Source organism: Eleginops maclovinus, chromosome 13 (assembly GCF_036324505.1).
Source record: "Eleginops maclovinus isolate JMC-PN-2008 ecotype Puerto Natales chromosome 13, JC_Emac_rtc_rv5, whole genome shotgun sequence".
Lineage (NCBI taxonomy): Eukaryota > Metazoa > Chordata > Actinopteri > Perciformes > Eleginopidae > Eleginops > Eleginops maclovinus.
Window position 1 is genome coordinate 13,710,631 of NC_086361.1, and position 16,045 is coordinate 13,726,675.

Genomic DNA, 16,045 nt, shown 5'->3' on the forward strand with positions numbered 1-16,045 from the left:
AAAGTGATTGAGTGTGACGGAAAACGGAAAGAGAGAACGCTGACTTTCTTCCCAAATAGTGGGAGAGACTGACAGTAATCCTGTTTGGAAGAGTGAAAGCAGCAGATTTGGGATTAGCTCCGCAGTTACTCTTTGGTTTTCTAAATTCACTCTCTTACAGAGTTAGATATCAGAGCACATGTATGGTATATATGTCTCAATAAAACTGTCAAGATGGAGATTCTCTTTGGGAACACGACCCGTTTCAGTCTCACACTGCTCCAGCTTCTAGCTTTCAGCATATGTTGCATCACCCCCTCCCCTTTCTTCTTTACGCTGCATAGTTATACCACTCATGTTGCAAAAACCACCAATACATTTATCATTATTACCTTACCATAAAAATTTACAGGACGGTAAACAAATGTCATTGTTAGTAGATAAATTGTAAATCCATAGATTCAGATTTGAAGAAGTGCTTTGGAAGAGAAAAGAGGTTTATTCTGATTCAGAATCGGTATTTTATTTTGTTGGAGTAAAACTGTCATCGCTTTACAAATCATTTTCACATTGTGCTGTGTGTGTCCTTGATTATGTGTGTTTTTTAGTTTGTGAATGCAACAATGGTGCCGTTGTGTGCTGAGCGGTTTACAAAGCATCAATAGGCCACCAGCTGGGATAATAACAGATGAAAGAAACAGCAGCACAATTCCCATTATTCAGAAATGCTTGAGCAACTTCTATTTTTACATTAATATTTCACCACTCACACATTGATGTTGATTCAACTGTAATTTCAGAGATTAAAATGGAAAAATATTGTTTTCAACAAGCATGGACAGCTGGTGCATTTTTTTTTTAAAGGCTGTTGATTTCGACGTACAGTATAATAGTAAATCAGTGTTTTTCAGTGTCTTTATCTTCATTGAAATTGTGACTATTTGTTCCTTTCCTACCCTCCTCCCACCACCTACCTCTTTATTATTAATTAACCTCTCTGTGTCCCTCTCTCTGCACTCAGGTTCATCGGCCCTGCCCAGCAACATGGCCTACTTTGGAAGCTCCCAGGAGGAGGAGGACCTGGAGGATGATGAAGGGGTGGAGGTGGAAGATGTGAGAAACGGTGGTGGGATTTACTCTCATGGTGGGGGAAGCTACAGCCAAGCCTCGGCCTCCTCTTCCTGCCACTCGACACCCCGCAAGGGCAAGCTCCCTGCCAGGCAGCCGCTCAATGGACATGGTAAGCATGGACTAAATCTTGGGCGTAAGCATGTTTAGAGTGAACAACTGTCGTACATTTCCAAGGGTTTGATAGGAAATGTAGTCAGGAATATGAGCAGTATTATTGGAGAGACAGAATGTTGGGTCTAATATGCCATACAGATGCTGCCTGTGTTAACCATCCAAGGTGATGAAGTAACGGAGCAAGATAAAAGGAAAGAGGCTCAGAAGTGTAGTGTGTTGGGTTGAAGGTGAGGTAAGAGGAAGAATATATAGGACACTTTAAGAGAAAGAGATACATGAAGAGGGAGGTGAGAGAATGACTAGAGAGGAGTGGAAGGAGAGAAAATGAGTTGGAGAAGGAGAATGATGGAGGAATGCAACAGAGGAAGAGAAAAACCTGGGCCATAAACAGAGTCAGTCATGGGACACAGTAGTAGCACTATTTTCTGTGTGTGAACGTGAGAGATTTCCTAAGTTTCCACTCTTGTTTTCCACTGCAGAGACAGGGCTAGTCACATGGGAGAGCAGAGCAGCACATAAAGTCTTTCCACCCCAATTAACACTTAGCTTGCTAAGCCCTAACAAAGTGTTTATGCACACACTGCAACAGCTGGCAGGGGCCCCCGACACATGCACAACGCAGTGACAGCATACGTACACCCCTTGGGGCACGTAGACCTTGAGATGAATACTCATATACACACTTGTGCGCAAAATTTAGGATATTGCATGCATGCAACTGAGGCCATGAGAACAGACCCACTCCCAATCCCAGCATACATGACTATGAAAACAAGTAGGCTGGATCTTATCGCGTTTGTTTTATCCCAAAAATGAAGGAATTATTCTCAAAAATAATCATTTTTTTGTTGGTTTTAATTTACATAAACAACATCTTACTTTTAGGGCTTAAGCAAATATTTTTTTTAAAAAGACTTTGGAGACTATTTCTGGCATGTATACTTATGTTATAGAATCCTATATATTGTCCAGAGCAATAGAAATATTACTTTAACCTGGAGGCCCTCACTCCTTGGCAGATGTAGGAGACACACAATCCTTCCGGCCAGGCGTTTCCCCTCAAAGCAACTACTGGATTACATAGTTCCTCCTTTCCCCCCTCCCTTACCCTCTCACTTTCCATCCTTAGTCTGTAGAATCGCAGCCAGTAAGGTTCAAAAGGTGAACGCTCTGCTCATCTCTTTCCTCTGTCATCCTCTCAAGTGGAATGTGGAGGAGGAGGGCGGCTGCTCGGAATAAGAGAGAAGGAGAGAGGGAGGTCCATAGATTTGCTTGAAATGAACTCTTGGGAGATTTGTGTACTACAGTTTGAATAGTTCACGGACACCACAAAACACAGACGGATAGAATGTTCTCTTTTATTCTACATGAGCATCTGTAGCTGCAGCTTGAAACATAAACTGTACATATACAGGGATATCTGTACAAGCAGCACAACGATAGGATTGGGAAACCTGTTTGAACAAATCCAGGCTTGTTGTGTGCATGAGGACAGAATAGTCTGCTTTCTTATCTCGTATACAAACACTGTTTGCAAAGCAGCTCGGAGCCTTCACTGTGATATGCTAAATAAATAGATAAGAGGGGAAAAGGCAGATACACTTTGTAGGGGACAATAGAGCTGAGGGGGTTAAGGACACTGAGAGGGACATTTACACATGTAGGTGTGCACACACACAGTCAAGACTGGGTCTTTGCTCCTGTGTAGAGACTGTGTGTGCTGTATCAGACACACACACAAAGAGTCAAACATGCACACCTCAGTACATTTTGTGGTTTTAAGATTGGTGTCAAAAGTGACACTTTAATATGCAGCTTTGGGCCACTCTCCAGCAGGAACAGAGTTATATGGGCTCTTAGGGAGGATGAGGAGAGGAAGGGGAGGGGGAAGCTGAGAAAAAGAACAAATAGAATTAGTAAAGGAGAGAGAGATTTTATTTTAGGAGCTAAAAGGAGACGGGAAGGCCCCACATTGCAGGCGATTCATCCGCTCTCTGTTTCTCTCTCCCACTCGGCCATGTGCCGTGTTGACACAGCTAAATTAAACAGCTTTTATTGGGCTCAGTTTCTTGCTTAGCTCACTCCTCAAAATGTCAGGATTTTGTATTTATTTTGTATTTTTATGGAGCCTGTGGGCCCCAGAGACTCACAGACGCTTACTTCAGGTTATGATTGGATAAACACCTTTCAGTATAGTACATACACACTTCTGCAGATAGAAACATAAAATGAAAACAACACAAATGCACACACATATCATCTACCAACATATGCCTTGATTTCAGAGCATACTGTGTGTGTTGTGCATTGCGAGTGTAAATGCGCTCTGTGTGTTTGTGCTGTGGCCTCCTGTCATTCTTTCCATGCACCCTGTTGATATTAGGAGGCCATGAAACTTTAAATTGAGCCTCATAAAAGCTGAAGAGAGAGCTATTGAATATGTATGTTAATTGCCTCGCTCCCGTTTGACTCGTTTAGCTTCATCCCAGGGGACTCATGCAGTCCACGTCCATTTTGAACAGGTTCATTGACATGTAGTATAAAGACGTTTTCATCCACACCTTAAATCATGCATATTTCACTGATTGGTCTATATGTTAGCCAAAACCCTGTCACTCCAATGTTTGTGCGGGCTTTTCCACTTGGTGGTTGTGGTTTGGTGCTCAGGGTTTATATGACATTCTGCACTACAGGGGGGTATTGAGACTTATGTTCACATATTGGCACTGGCAAAGGTAGACCTGAGAAATCATAAAATATGTCCTAGGGTATTTTTGCCTTGATAGGAACTTTCCAGTCCTATTTTCTCTGCTGTGGATTAATCTTTTTCTTTTATTTATTTATTTACGACTTGTGTACATTAGGAACTAGGTTGCAGTACTTGAAAACAAATATATACACATATAAAATGTTTACATATACTAAATATATTCCTTAATTTCAACAGTGAATTATGCAAAGCCATACTTCAGACTCTTAGCAGACACATAAACTAAGGTATCTTTTTTCAAAGATCATGAACACGCACCTATTTTATACATTCAGATGGACAGCTAAACCAGTAAGCTTCAACATTGATTGCATAGGCAAGAAACAAAAGTGTTTCAACCTTATTTAGCCCTAAAAAATTAAGAATTCACTTTTTAAATTTTCCAAACAATATTCCTATTTCATAATAAATGTTTTAAGCGTATTTCAAATGGCTTTTCATTATCATGAAGTCATCATGTAAATGAAAGTCCACTTTCAGCTCATAAGAGATCTGTCCTTAATTTTGTTAAACATCCTCTTCTCCCACAATTATAAAAAGCCACCACTCTAATTCTTCTGTTGTTCCTTTACAGTTTTCAACAGCCATGGTAAAGCAGGGACCAGGGAGAGTCCGAGGCCAAAGGGAGGAACTCACGGCAGGGATGCGCCTGCCCCGCCACTGCCACCTCCTCCGCCTCCACCGCCGCCCCTCCTGAGGGAGCGCAGTGAGCGGGCGGAGGCACGGGAGCATGCGAGGGAGCAGCAGGCCCTGGCCAGCAGCAGAGGCACATCCAACGGGCTGCAATCGAGGAGAGCTGCTGAGGAGCTACGCAAACAGGTACTGTAACGGCAGCAGCACCTAGTGTTGGAGGTTTAAAGCCCCAAATGCTACCGAATTCAAAGATAAAGCGAATGGAAGGAAAAACAAAAAATAGGATTGCCCAGCAGAGAGTGGAAAAAGTGACAGCAGCATACAGGGAAAGTATTCACTTGTAGGGATGGCAGGCGTTTATTAGCTGTGGTACAACTGGAGATACCACGGAATATTCTTTATTAATTGACTCGGGGTGTTGTTAGGCTATTCTGCCCATTTTTAATCTTCCCCTCTCTTGACTCTTATTTTCATAACCCATCCGTCCCTTCCTCTTTTTATCTTCTTCTCAATGATTTCTCCTAAATACTCCTGTGACTTTCTTGTCTCCCTCCTCTACTTTGTTTTTATGGCTGATTTCCTCCTCTGCTTTGCCTACTCAGTGCTCTTCCTTTGACTTTCCTCTTTCCTCTCCTTTCCTCCATCCATTGTGTCTGGGAGAGTAATGATTCTGTTTTGGCCTGCTGCGACTGCAGCTATATTTAGTAGTGCTGGCTAGGGGCTGTGAAAGCCTGCCTCCCTCTTCATGGCACTTAGCAGGTTCCAAGCAACCCCACATAGTGAAAAAAAGAGGAGGAGATGGAAGAAAGAGGGCAGAGGTGGCTTTAGTCGTCAGAAAGCTGGCATTTGTATGATCACATTAGCTAGTCAGAAGCAACTGTACGCTGAGACTCTTCATTTATGCCTTTTCCTCTCATACTCTGCTCTCTTTGCTTCCTTTCGCTCTTCTCTCCTATTTCCTCCCCTGCCTTTTCCTTCCTGTTGAATGCCAACCCTCTCTCCAGTGTTGTTGTTGTTCTTGTAATGTGCTGCTGCTGATGCAGACTCAGGCTTGTGCTCTAGGTTTTTAAAGTGGCTCGAATTGTCCAGTAAACCAACAATGAATCCCAATGAGAATGACTGCCTGCCAAGACAAACTTCAGCCTCACTTACTCAATAGTCTTCCTCTGGTCTCCTTCTCATTCAATTCTCTGTTGGCACCCTGCATGCTTCCTTTGACTCCTCTCATGATGTGTTTTACTCATGCTCTCACTTTACCTTTTCTCTCGTCATACCTCTTTCCCCCTCTCACTCATTTTCTCTTCACGCTCCACTCTCTCTGTCTTAGCTTCTGTGTCAAACAGACGGATCTTGCCCTTGACAACATGGCTCCAATCATTTGGAAGGATTAGCGGTTTTTTTTTTTTTTGCCTCCCTCTCGCTCTCCATTCAATTAGCATGAACAGTATGTGTGTTAACCACGTGTGTTCCAGACTCGCACACATTTATGCACACTACCAACTGCGAAAATACAGGCTAAGCCATATAAAAGGTTAAGTGATTATGTAGCCGTAAAACCAACTAGGGCTTGTGTGTGTAAAACCGAAGGGTAAGGGCATTATCATAATTCAATTCACCGTGATTCAGTTCTGCTTAATTTAATAGCGGATTGTATCAACAAAATACATGCGCTGCAGGACCTTTTTATAAAACAATATGATTCTATCCATTTTAATTAAATTAAAAAAGCAGGACTGTCAGCAAAGCAGTCGCACACATCAGCGCGCACAGGAGGACTGAGCAGGGCCAAAATATTTAGCCACGTTGGCATCATTTAAGAAATGGCCCTGCACTTTCTTGTTTAGTTGCTTGTCTTCAGACATCCTTAATTAAGCTGCTTGTTAAACAACATGTTAAAATGTACAATAAAGAAACAAACAAGAACTAAATGAAGATAACATAGTGTGTTTCTCTTAATGGTTTTGCAGTAAACCTCTTTCACCAGCTCCTATATGTAGATCTTTCCCTTTGCATTATGTGTGTGTTATGAGTGCCAGGCTGTAGTGACCTTTCTCTAGCTGTTTAAAAAATCAACCTGCCCAGGGCCGCATCGCATCGCTCCCTAATAAGACAGCAGAGGGGGAAAAAAGGCTTAAGCCGGATTTATGCCTCTACATCGAGGTGTTCTGGCAGTCGCGCTGTAAATGACTCCGGCAAAATAATTGATTTATAGTTCGGCATAGGATTTAACCCGTTGATAGTCGTCGCTCCGCTGTGACATTTGATGGATGTGTTGCACGCCACCAATCTGTGTCACACGCTCATTTTACACCCAAAGTTATGGTGTTTACATTATGTCATGGCTCAGGCGATACAGAAAATCATGGGGAGGAGGATGTGCGCGCTGGAAATGGTTTTACTAGAAAAAAAAAATCTGAGCATTTCCCTTTGGCTTGCCAGATGTTTTCTTCTCTGATTAGAAACATGTTAGAAAAAACACAAAATAATCAAGCTGACCAATCACAGACCTTTTTAGTGTTTGATGTTTGTTGCCCTGTGATGTAGTAACATCTTTAAGGGCAGCATGGAAAGGAATCTGATCATATGTGATGAAAACAGCTACTGCATCCCCCTTCTTTTGTCAGTCAGCAGGGCTTTGCAAGGGTTAAACTTCCTCCTGTCTTCTATCCTCTGGCTGGCCTTCTTTCAATGTCTGTCTCTCTCTCTCTCTCTCTCTCTCTCTCTCTCTCTCTCTCTCTCTCTCTCTCTCTCTCTCTCTCTCTCTCTCTCTCTCTCTCTCCCCCTCCCTCCCTCCCTCTTCCCCCTTCTTCTCAGGGCCGGCTCCTGCAGATGTTGCCTGTTAAAAATCTTCCTGCCAGGCCTCAGCTGGGCTATAGCAACACATGATGTCATCTAGACCCACCTCCCTCTCCCTCCCCTTCCCTCTTCTTCCCTGATCACATGCGACCGAAATCCACTCGAAAACTGTGTGTGTGTGTGTGTGTGTGTGTGTGTGTGTGTGTGTGTGTGTGTGTGTGTGTGTGTGTGTGTGTGTGTGTGTGTGTGTGTGTGTGTGTGTGTGTGTGTGTGTGTGTGTGTGTGTGTGTGTGTGTGTGTGTGTGTGTGTGTGTGTGTGTGTGTGTGTGTGTGTGTGTGTGTGTGTGTGTGTGTGTGTGTGTGTGTGTGTGTGTGTGTGTGTGTGTGTGTTCTCTTTTTTTCCCCCTTAGCTTTATTGTCTTTCTTGTTCTGTTCATCGTCCTACTCATTTCTGTTTGCCAGTGGCTGTTAGCACGAGCTGTTTCTGTCTGTCTTTTCCTTTCTTCTCCTGTAAAGTATCTAAACTAGCTCCTGCCTCTGTACCCTGCCTCCAATTTTCTCCTCTCATTGTCACTCTCTTGCCATCCTCCCTGCAACCAAACCGAATAATTAAAGACAGAAAAGTGATGGAGACTTGCCGGGCTCTCCTATAGAGAGTCGGTCGGCTGAGCCCTCCTGTGGCAGGAAGCTGTCATGACACCTTGTCTCACATTCACTGCTTTGTCAGCAAACTGTAGCTGGAGAAATATAGTAGTTATCTGGACAACTGCTTTTTAAGCAGTAAGTTACCATTTCAGCATCAGCGTTATATTGAATCGACAGTCACATTGCGCCTTGTAGTGATAGTAAAGAAACTGCTAAACTTTGTGAGATTGGTCATTGATTCTTAGATCAAAAGTAACAATCATGATAATGGTGCTCTGCATATTTTCTATAGGCAGCATTTATGGTTGAATTTTCTTTTAGTTTCTCTTTCTTCTCCTCACTCCTTCGCAACACCCCTTATTTCCTCCCTCTCTCCTTGTCCCCTTTTGCTTTTGCGTGTGTGTGTGTGTGTGTGTGTGTGTGTGTTGGAGGGGAATGATTGACGGTGGCAGGGTTAGGTTTCAGTCTCCCCTTATCTTTTAATGGCCCGGTCTTTGTGTTAGCCCCCCCGCCACCTGAGACAAACGCAATACAATACATGCACACACACACACACACACACACACACACACACACACACACACACACACACACACACACACACACACAAACTGTGACACGAGAGCCCTTCAAAGGCAAACCTGTCAATGGGCCGGCTGTCACCTCCCTCCTGTGGCGCCCCGACTGTGATTGATAACTCCATCTCTAACATCCCTCCTCCTCTCATTCTTCAGGGGTTACCTTCCAGCTGGTCTGGACAGAGACACACACATATACTGTAGAAGGATGGCAGGGAACATAATCATACATTTTATAGTGAAAATCCTGGCTGTATGATGGCGTTATCGTTTAAATATTTCAGTAAAACATGGAAAAAAGTCTATTTTCTCTGAGCAACTAAATACAATAGGATGAGGGAGCCACTTTTTATGTTAAGATAACTAGAAAAACCTGACCCCAGCTCAACCCGTTGAGATTTTGGCAGCCAAATACTGGGCTTTACAAGAACGCTGTAGCCTTCGTACACAAACACAGACCTATCCGGGAGAGGAAAGAGAAAGAGAAGGAGAAAGAAAAGGGAATGAGCTACTCTAGGCAGCACTGAAAGTGGGCCATGAAAACAACAAAGAGACGAAGAGGGAGAGGAGTAGATATTCTTAGAAATGCATACAAGGGAAATATCAGTTGAAGAAAAGAGATGGAGCGAAGTAGCTAGATAGTGTCCTAATATACTTTAATTTTACACAATGGATTTTTACACACACAGATCCAGCTGTTAAGGTTTTTGCTTGAGTGTTACTTTACCACAGCTGTAGCCGGCAATTTAGCCGTGGAACCAGACACCTCTGTTCTACAGCTGAGGGCCTCAAGACTTCACATTCATGTTCAGATACGCAGTCCCTTTCTCTAGCTCTCTCTCAAACACACACACATGAAGCAGCTTTATTCATAGCACCAATTATTTAATTATAGCATTTAAGGAAACCCATACCAAATAAAAGGCTGTATTTATGTGCCCGATGGGATTTTATTCCATCCCAATGACCCCACCTCCTACCTCATACTGTCCAGCCATCTGCTAGCAGAAACCATGGAGCCGACCCTGTTTTCCCTCTCATGTCATCGCTTTTTTTCCTACCCATTCCTAACTGTTGTTTATCTCGGGATGTTGTGGTTTTGGTTTTGGTTTGTGCATATCCTTTTCTAAATCTCAGCCTGCTGTGTTGACAGCAGTTTGAGCTGCAGTTTACAAAAGCGCAAAGCATTTGAAAGTATAGTAATCAAGACAGTTGATCGGTTCTCTAATGAATAGCGTAGGTTTCCACAAATACTTTTGGTCTATCAGGGAAATGCTTTACTGCAGTATTTTCAATCTGAATGTTTGGCATCTTCATCGTGGAGTGTAGGCGCACCCACGCCCCTGCGCATGTCTGTCTTGCACATGTGGTGCTTTATTATTTATGGTTAAGTATGGGGGTACATTTAGGGGAATCTGTTGCAATGGTATTTATAACTTGAGCATGTAACGGTTTCAATATTTAGGGATCCAAAATATGATTCCTGTTTTCCCAATATTCCCCAACTCCTTATTATTCCACATCATTCTGATACTATTTGTTTAGTCCTTTAACATTCTCTCTCCCATCTTTTCTGTTGATTCAGGTCTCTAAAGTGAACGGGTTGACGCGGGCAGGCTCGGCACAAGCTGTCGGTGGTGCCAAAAAGAGCCGCGACTTCCGACTGCCGTCCAAAACTGTGAAGAAGTACACAGCCACCGTGTCCAAGGGCCACGTCACTTACACCAAAGCCAAACAGAAAGAATTGGGCAAGAAAACCAAACTCAGCAGCAGCAACAAACACAACAGCGCCGCCTCGGCACCATCGTCAGCGAACAATCACAATCAGCACAGCCAGCCAGCAGCCAGCAACGGGCTGGCCAACTCAGGAAAAGCTGCGGCACCAGCCCACCACAGCAATGCAAAAACCCGCAAACAGGTGCTACTATCCAATGGGCTGCACAATGCCGGCGTCCGCCTCAACGGCAGGCTAAACGGGCAGCGGCACAACTCCCTGGCCAAGGAAGACGAGCAGAGACTGAGCCAGCAGGGGGAGTGCATGGGTCGAGAGGGACTGCGTAACTCCAAGCGGCGTCTGGAGGTGGTCCTCAATGCTTTGGGGTCGGGGGTTGTTGAGCAGAAAGCCAAAAGCACTGTCGCCGAGGCCAAAAAGGCCAAGCTTCAACCGACGCCTCTGGAGACACGCAGCAGCAGCAAGAAGGCGGCCAATCAAGAGAAAGCTGCCACTCAAACCACCACTCCAGTTTCTAATGGACATGAATCAGAAAAACACCCTGAACAGTCTCCACCTGTTACCACTCTTCCACCTTCTACCCCTCCCCCTCAACACACCCAGCCTCCTTCTACACCAGCAGCCAATGCAGAGCCGGTGAACCAGCGACCTAAGCGGGCATCGGCCGGCAAGCTGATGTTGATTCGACAAGCACAGCAGCAGCAGAGCAGGTCTCACGCCCGGAGCTCCTCCTCTTCCTCCCCCTCATCAGGACAGAATCACCCCCAGAACCCTAGCCGTGCCAGCACTACCTCAGACCCCCAACAAACCTCTGTGTCCTTCTCCACCACCTCCTCTCCACTCACTTCCACCAACAGCCCCGGACAGCTCAAACCGGCAGCTTTTCGGCCCGCTGACCGCGACAAGGAGTGGGAGCGCGAGAAAGAGATGGCACGCCAGACGGAGCGTGAGCAGGAGAAGGAGTGGGACCGCAAGCGGAGCAGGCCAGAAGGCTGGACGGCTCTGGGTGAAGCCCCTGTCTTCCGGCCAACGCCGCGGGAGTTCCAGGACCCCCTGGTATACTTGGATGCGGTGAGGGAACAGGCCGAGGTGGCTGGCATGTGCCGGGTGATCCCCCCGACAGACTGGCGGCCCGAATGCAAGCTGAGCGAGGAGATGCGTTTTGTTACACAGGTGCAGAGGGTCCACATGCTGGGCCGGCGCTGGGGCCCCAATGTGCAGCGGCTAGCCTGCATTCGCAAACACCTCAAATCTCAGGGCATTACCATGGATGAGCCACCTGTCATTGGTAAGTGAGCCAGACAGGCACGCACACATATGTATATCCTGAATTGATTGAATTAACCAAGCAATAAGCAACAGGTTTATTCCTGCAGGCGAGACAGACAGAGGACCAGAGATATTGATATTACAAGAGAGAATTAAACCCAGACACCCTTTACCAAACCGAGCCTTCCTCTCAGCCCAGTATACATGTGTGGCTGCTCTCCGTCACTGCTTTTGTTGAATGTAAATGTAGGTATAAGATCAACAAGATGCAGCTAGTTAAAACAAAACAACCTCTTCAGTATCCTGCAGTTTTTAAACTGTCTTGCTCTCAAAGACTCAGTGGTATTCAGCCCAACTTATCTACCTGTTCATGTAAGTCAATAACAGTGTGGGACAACTGGACAAGGAGCCTGATGAGCAACAAAAACAATATTTCCCAGAGATTGTCCAGTCATCTTCCATTTCCCACAATGAAATAATCCTTTATGCGCCTCGACTTCCCTGGTTTAGACAGAAACTGTACATATGACTTCTCTACAGTACATGTGTATATGCAAGAACTACATGCAATTGGTTGTGTTGAATTGCATTAATTGTGCGCTGATTTATGTTATACAAGTGCTGTGTGTTGCTTTAACATACAGCTGTATTCAGATCAGCCCAGTGCGAGTAAAGTTGGTACGCGGCTGCTGGCCAGAGAGCGCTGGCAGCCAGCGAGTCAGTTAAGTGTCCTCAGCCTGCCAGGGTGCTCTGGTTCCAAATGACTTCCTTTACTGCGCCCAGCAGATCAGTCCTACATTAACACAATTTGCGTCTCTGTTTGGCACAACTATGGTTTAGATAATTGTTAAAGGTGATAGCTTAATTGTTCATTTCAAATAAAATGAACTGGGTTGGATTGAAAGCATGTTTAGCCAAAGGAGCAGATGCTCTGAGATGTCTTTTTGATTTAATTAGATTTTTCTTGTCTATTAAAAAAACATGCATTTTTAGTGACAAAGGGACAGCTCTTTTTCTAAAGATAACATCACAGTGTGGGCGACACTTTTGATGTTGAAGATGAGAAATGTTTCACCTTTGATTGATTTCAATGTTACTACAAGACAATGTTTATGTCTAACAACACTCAGGCATTTTTTCCCCCTAACTAATCTTCTTATTGATCTTGTTCTTCCGCAGGTGGCTGTGAAGTGGACCTGTCACGTTTTTTCCAGCTCATCAATGACATGGGCGGCATGCAGCAGGTGATGGACCTGAAGAAGTGGACCAAGCTAGCGGACCTTCTGCGCATCCCTAAGTCAGCGCAGGACCGGCTGGCCAAGCTGCAGGAAGCGTACCTCCAGTACATCCTCTCCTATGATTCGCTCAGCGCTGAGGAGCGGCTGCAACTGCAATCGGAGGTGCTGCAGGAGAAAAAGAACCTGGAGTCTCGCCGTGGCCCTCTGGAGGGTCTCTCGGACTCCTCGGCACCTAGTGCACTGGTGCTGCCACGCTATGAGCCCAAGAATGGGCTAGCGGGTGGGATAGTGGGCGGGGCGACTGGGAACCACCGCACCAATGGAGTGTATCACCATCTGAAGGAGCTGGAGGCTCAGGTCAAAGCGGGCCGGCGCCGGCTCTTCGTTCAGGAAAAACAAAGCAAAGAGGACAGGCAGCATGGACAGGAGCAGCCGGAGGAGGAGGACAGCAGCGTCCTCAGTGACCAGCACAAATGTATTAACAAGGTGAGGACAAAGGAGGCATTGCTGTTTATGACACATGTTGGTTCTACACTGACAATATGCACCTTAGTGTGTTTCTTTACTTTTAAAAAAGTTTCAGCTCCCAACTACTCTTATCGATTACTGCTTCGGTGGGCACTTTATTGGAGCATTAACTGTGAAGTAAACTTTTGCATTAGCAGCAGCACTAAGACTGACAATCATCTTTGAATGCTGCCTCCTCATTGGCCTGTCCTTTCCTCATCATAGGTGTACTCTTTTTTCATCTCTGAAAAATGTCTTGTTCTCTTTTGTTTTAGTCCTTCAATCCTAACAAGCTGATAATGCCTTAACTAAATCTCCCAAAGATAGACACATTGCCTTGTTTATAAATGCAAATCCAGTGGTTTTGCAGCATGTTGTCAGCACCTGAGCACTCTCCAAAGGCCCCATTATCGCTCAGCCAGATGTTTGTCATCCTACTACTATCTGAATCGAGACTGATGTCACACACGAGGTGCAGCTCAAACCTTTTATAGTAATACCACTAACATTTGAGTGTTTAATATCACTATGCCAGTTATTAAGTGACAACATGTTTTCAGACGAAGCGTAGCTGCGCTATGAATTGTTGTGAAACACTTTGAATGGGTTGCATTTAGCGAGATTGTGACAATGGTGTTAACTGCAGAGATATAAATGCATTCATAAAATGTTATTCAGCAGTCTGGGTTACATTATTGTCCTGTAATATGTTGTGGTTCACACAAAACATTAGAGGTTCTAACACCTGTTTACATTCAGCGGTATGTGTAATTGTAAAATGTAGCTGCATTTAAAATACCTGTTTTTTAGTGTGAGAGCGAGGGACAGTACCTTACCATCTTGTGGTTTGGCTAGAATATTTCTGTGCAGCTGTGTGTGGTAAGGTGGTCAGTGGCCTTGCTTGTGTGTTTGTGTGTGTATGCCCTCCCATATTGGATGTATTCCAACCTCCACAGCCTGCTGGCAGCTGTGTTGATTCTGGCTGGCTGAAATGTAGGTCAGAGAAAAGGCAGCCATTCCCCTCACCCTTGTCCCGCCCCCTTTTAAAACCCCGCCCTATCCAGCTCCTTTAATCCAGCCATCTCCCCCCATGGCTTCTCTCCTTCAGCCCATGCCCTTGCTCTCAGTTATTTTCCCAAATCTCCAGTCATTTCTCTGACGCTGGCTTTCTCTATCATGCCCAGTCCTCTTGCCAATCCCCTCTGCTCTCAACACCTAGTTCTTTGTCCATGCAGAAATCAACCAGAAAATGTGCACTCACTGTACGCTACACACTATTTATTTGCAAAGAGCTTATTCCGACTTCTTCTCATGACAAAGCATCTTGATGAGTGAAGCAGTAATCATCTCTGTACTAACTTTGTCCTGTTGCACAATAATCCCCACATTTCATTGTGTTTCCCATTAGATTTTTTCCCTCCCAGTTAATTTGGTTACTAAATCCCTCTATACGGCCTTCCTGTATAGAACTGAGCTATTGTCTACAGAGTTGACCCACTACAGTCCATAAAGCTCTAAATTATAGAAGCTCTATTCAATGCAGTGACATGTGAATGCCTGTCACCATCCTGGCAGGACGGGCTTGTCTAAATACGAACCATCACTTCTCTCCACAGCTCAGATTTGTGTGCATTTTTCATCTCGAGTGGCCCCCAAGAGGAGCTTACATTTCACTTTTTCTATCAAGAGAACAAAGTGCATGTCAAGGGTATAATTACCTCTAATTACACCAGGAAAGGCCTGGATGAGTGCTGCTACTGACTCGCCTAAAGAAAGTTGTGCAAACTAGCTCGCTACTATACTGTATATATTTTACAACCCTGTAGCTGTTGAATGGCAGAGAGCTCCACCAAAGCCTTTTATCACGCAATGTTGACAAAAGTAAACTTATTTCATGTTTAACCCCCAGGATTCAGATCTGCTTTAAGCTCTTTGAGTTCTCACTTTGCTACATGCTACACCCTTTAACCAAGTTTAATGAAAATCAACAATTGGACAATCAGACAACGAGAAAAATACTAACCACCTTGACGGAGCTAATAATAGAAATTGTAATGAAGTCTGTTTAGTTTTTAAAAAACATCAAGAAGGACAAAAAAGAGAGACAAATAGTCACTCTGAGGATGACGTATCTGCAAGATCATCATTCAGTTTGTAGGTCTCCAGGCCCTGAGCTGGCAGATTTACGTTAACCTTAAAAGCTTCTCTGTAGCAGGACTGTCTCAGGAAGACAGGGTCAAGTCCAAAGGAAATACATCTGTGGCTTGTAAGGGAAGCACCGAGGTGGAGCCTTATAGAGACATGTACTGCTGTAACATATGTCTGTGTGTACATTCCTTTGAGCATAATGCTTTCCCTCTGACCTTTTCACTCGTACTAACTTGTGGTGAGATATAGGAAAATGTGCAGTTCATTAATGTCCAGCAATACTTTTCTTTGCTCATGTTTTATTCAGTCTCCTTTCACATTCCCTACTGTTGTTTTTCCAGTATGACAGAAAATATGTGGATTGAAGTCTCCTGTGACTCATGTTTAATGTCTCTTTGTTGCAGGGGAAGTCGGTGTCTTTGACTAACTTCTTCAGGATAGCACGGAACACCATGACCATGTGCTTTAACAAGGAACCAGGGGCTGCTGAGGTGGAGGTTAGCAT

General features: G+C 44.6%; 1 protein-coding gene across 2 annotated transcripts in view; it reads left to right on the forward strand.

Moving 5' to 3' along the window:
- Nucleotides 1-16,045, forward strand: part of jarid2b (jumonji and AT-rich interaction domain containing 2b) — a 97,711-nt gene that overhangs the window by 75,377 nt on the left and 6,289 nt on the right. For both annotated transcript variants that reach the window (XM_063899856.1, XM_063899857.1), the window contains exons 5-9: nt 1,001-1,219; nt 4,569-4,813; nt 10,232-11,666; nt 12,827-13,371; nt 15,945-16,037. In XM_063899856.1, the coding sequence (XP_063755926.1) occupies nt 1,001-1,219; nt 4,569-4,813; nt 10,232-11,666; nt 12,827-13,371; nt 15,945-16,037 (2,537 nt within the window). The remainder of the gene's footprint in view (nt 1-1,000; nt 1,220-4,568; nt 4,814-10,231; nt 11,667-12,826; nt 13,372-15,944; nt 16,038-16,045) is intronic.